The sequence below is a fragment of the Guillardia theta genome, assembly GCF_000315625.1.
Source record: "Guillardia theta CCMP2712 unplaced genomic scaffold GUITHscaffold_42, whole genome shotgun sequence".
NCBI classification, from domain to species: domain Eukaryota; class Cryptophyceae; order Pyrenomonadales; family Geminigeraceae; genus Guillardia; species Guillardia theta.
The window spans coordinates 328,391-329,990 of record NW_005434632.1 but is presented as its reverse complement, the minus strand read 5'-3'; the positions used below and the strand labels follow the sequence as shown (position 1 = coordinate 329,990).

General features: G+C 58.8%; 1 protein-coding gene across 1 annotated transcript in view; it reads right to left on the bottom strand.

Annotated features, from left to right (window-relative positions):
- Positions 1-539: 539 nt before the first annotated feature.
- GUITHDRAFT_139991 (hypothetical protein) overlaps positions 540-1,600 on the bottom strand; it is a gene marked incomplete at both ends in the record, with an annotated part of 5,783 nt that continues 4,722 nt past the window's right edge. The window contains 4 exon segments of the mRNA XM_005831073.1: positions 540-761; positions 857-916; positions 936-977; positions 1,371-1,433. Of these exon segments, the coding sequence (XP_005831130.1) occupies positions 540-761; positions 857-916; positions 936-977; positions 1,371-1,433 (387 nt within the window).

Sequence of the window (1,600 nt, the reverse complement as noted above, 5' to 3'; positions counted from 1 at the left end):
GAAGAGGAAGAGGTAGAGGTAGAGGTAGAGGTAGAGGAAGAGGAGGAGGATAGTAAATGGAGGAGCTCGGAAGTGTGGGAGGCAAATGGGAATAGAGGCGAGGAAGAAGTGAGAAAAGGCAGGATGAGCAGGGGGCCAAGGTGAATGCAGAGGAGAGTAGAGGAGAGGGAGGGGAGGAGAATCAAGGGAGGAGGAATAGAGATGAGCGGAGACGAAGCGAGCAGGAGGAGGAGGAGGAGGAGGAGGAGGAGGAGGAGGAGGAGGAGGAGGAGGAGAGACTGGTGCAACGCAGTTAAGGACAGTGAACGGGGGGGGGGGAGCAGAGGGGGAGCAAGAGCACGGACGAGGGTGTTAGAGGACATGGAGGAGAGGAGGAGGAGAAGGAAGGATGGGGAAATTACCGTCTCCTCAAGGAGGAGGGAGAGCTGGTATGCGAGCTCGTTGTTCTGCGCTCATCCGTTAGTGCGGGAGGAGGCGCTCGAGAGTTTTCCTACTTGATTCTCTCCGCTCCTCAGCATGGCAGCCTGCTCCTCCGTTAGTCACCCCTGAAGCGTCCTTGTCCTTGTCCTCGTCCTCTCCTCCTCGTCCTCGTCCTCGCCCTCGCCCTCGTCCTCGCCCTCGCCCTCGTCCTCGTCCTCGCCCTCGTCCTCGCCCTCGCCCTCGCCCTCGTCCTCGCCCTCGTCCTCGTCCTCGCCCTCGCCCTCGTCCTCGTCCTCGCCCTCGTCCTCGCCCTCGCCCTCGTCCTCGTCCTCGCCCTCGTCCTGATCTCGCCCTCGTCCTCGTCCTCTCGTCATCGTCATCGTCCTTATCTCGTCCTCGTCCTCGTCCTCTCCTCGTCCTCTTCTCCTCCTCTCACCTCTCGGATCATGTCTTCAGTGATTGCATTGGCTCGCTTCATAAGCTTCTCGAAGGCGATCTGAACTCATAAATCAGACCAGGAGAGTAGTAGGAGGCTCGTAGTAGTAGGAGGAGGAGTGCTGGTGTAGTAGTAGGAGTGCTGGTAGGAGGAGGAGGAGTGCTGGTAGTAGTAGGAGTGCTGGTAGTAGTAGGAGGAGTGCTGGTAGTAGTGGTAGGAGTGATGGTAGTAGGAGTGCTGGTAGTAGTGGTAGGAGTGCTGGTAGTAGGAGTGCTGGTAGTAGTGGTAGGAGTGCTGGTAGTAGGAGTGCTGGTAGTAGGAGTAGGAGGCTCTTAGTAGGAGGAGGAGTGCTGGTAGTAGTAGTAGGAGGAGGAGTGGGAGCAGGAGCAAAGAGCGAGGAGGAAGGGAGAGGATAGGGGTAGTGGAGGGAACAACTTGGAAAGGTGCGGTGGGGAGGGTAGGAGAGGAGGAGAAGGATGGGAAGGAGAACTTGGGGCGGGACCAGAGAGTTTACCTTCGTGTAAAGTTCTGCCCCAAGGACGGTACTGTCTTGCGCAGCGAGGAATCTTACCGAAGCCTGAGAGGAAAATGAGAGGAAAGTGAAGGAGAGGAGGGGAGGGGAGGGGAGGGGAGAGGAGAGGAGGGGAGGGGAGGAGGAGTAGAGGAAGGAAGGCGAGGAGAGGAGAGGGAGGGAGGAGAGGAGAGGAGAGGAGAGGAGAGGAGAGGGAGGGAGGGAGGGGAGGG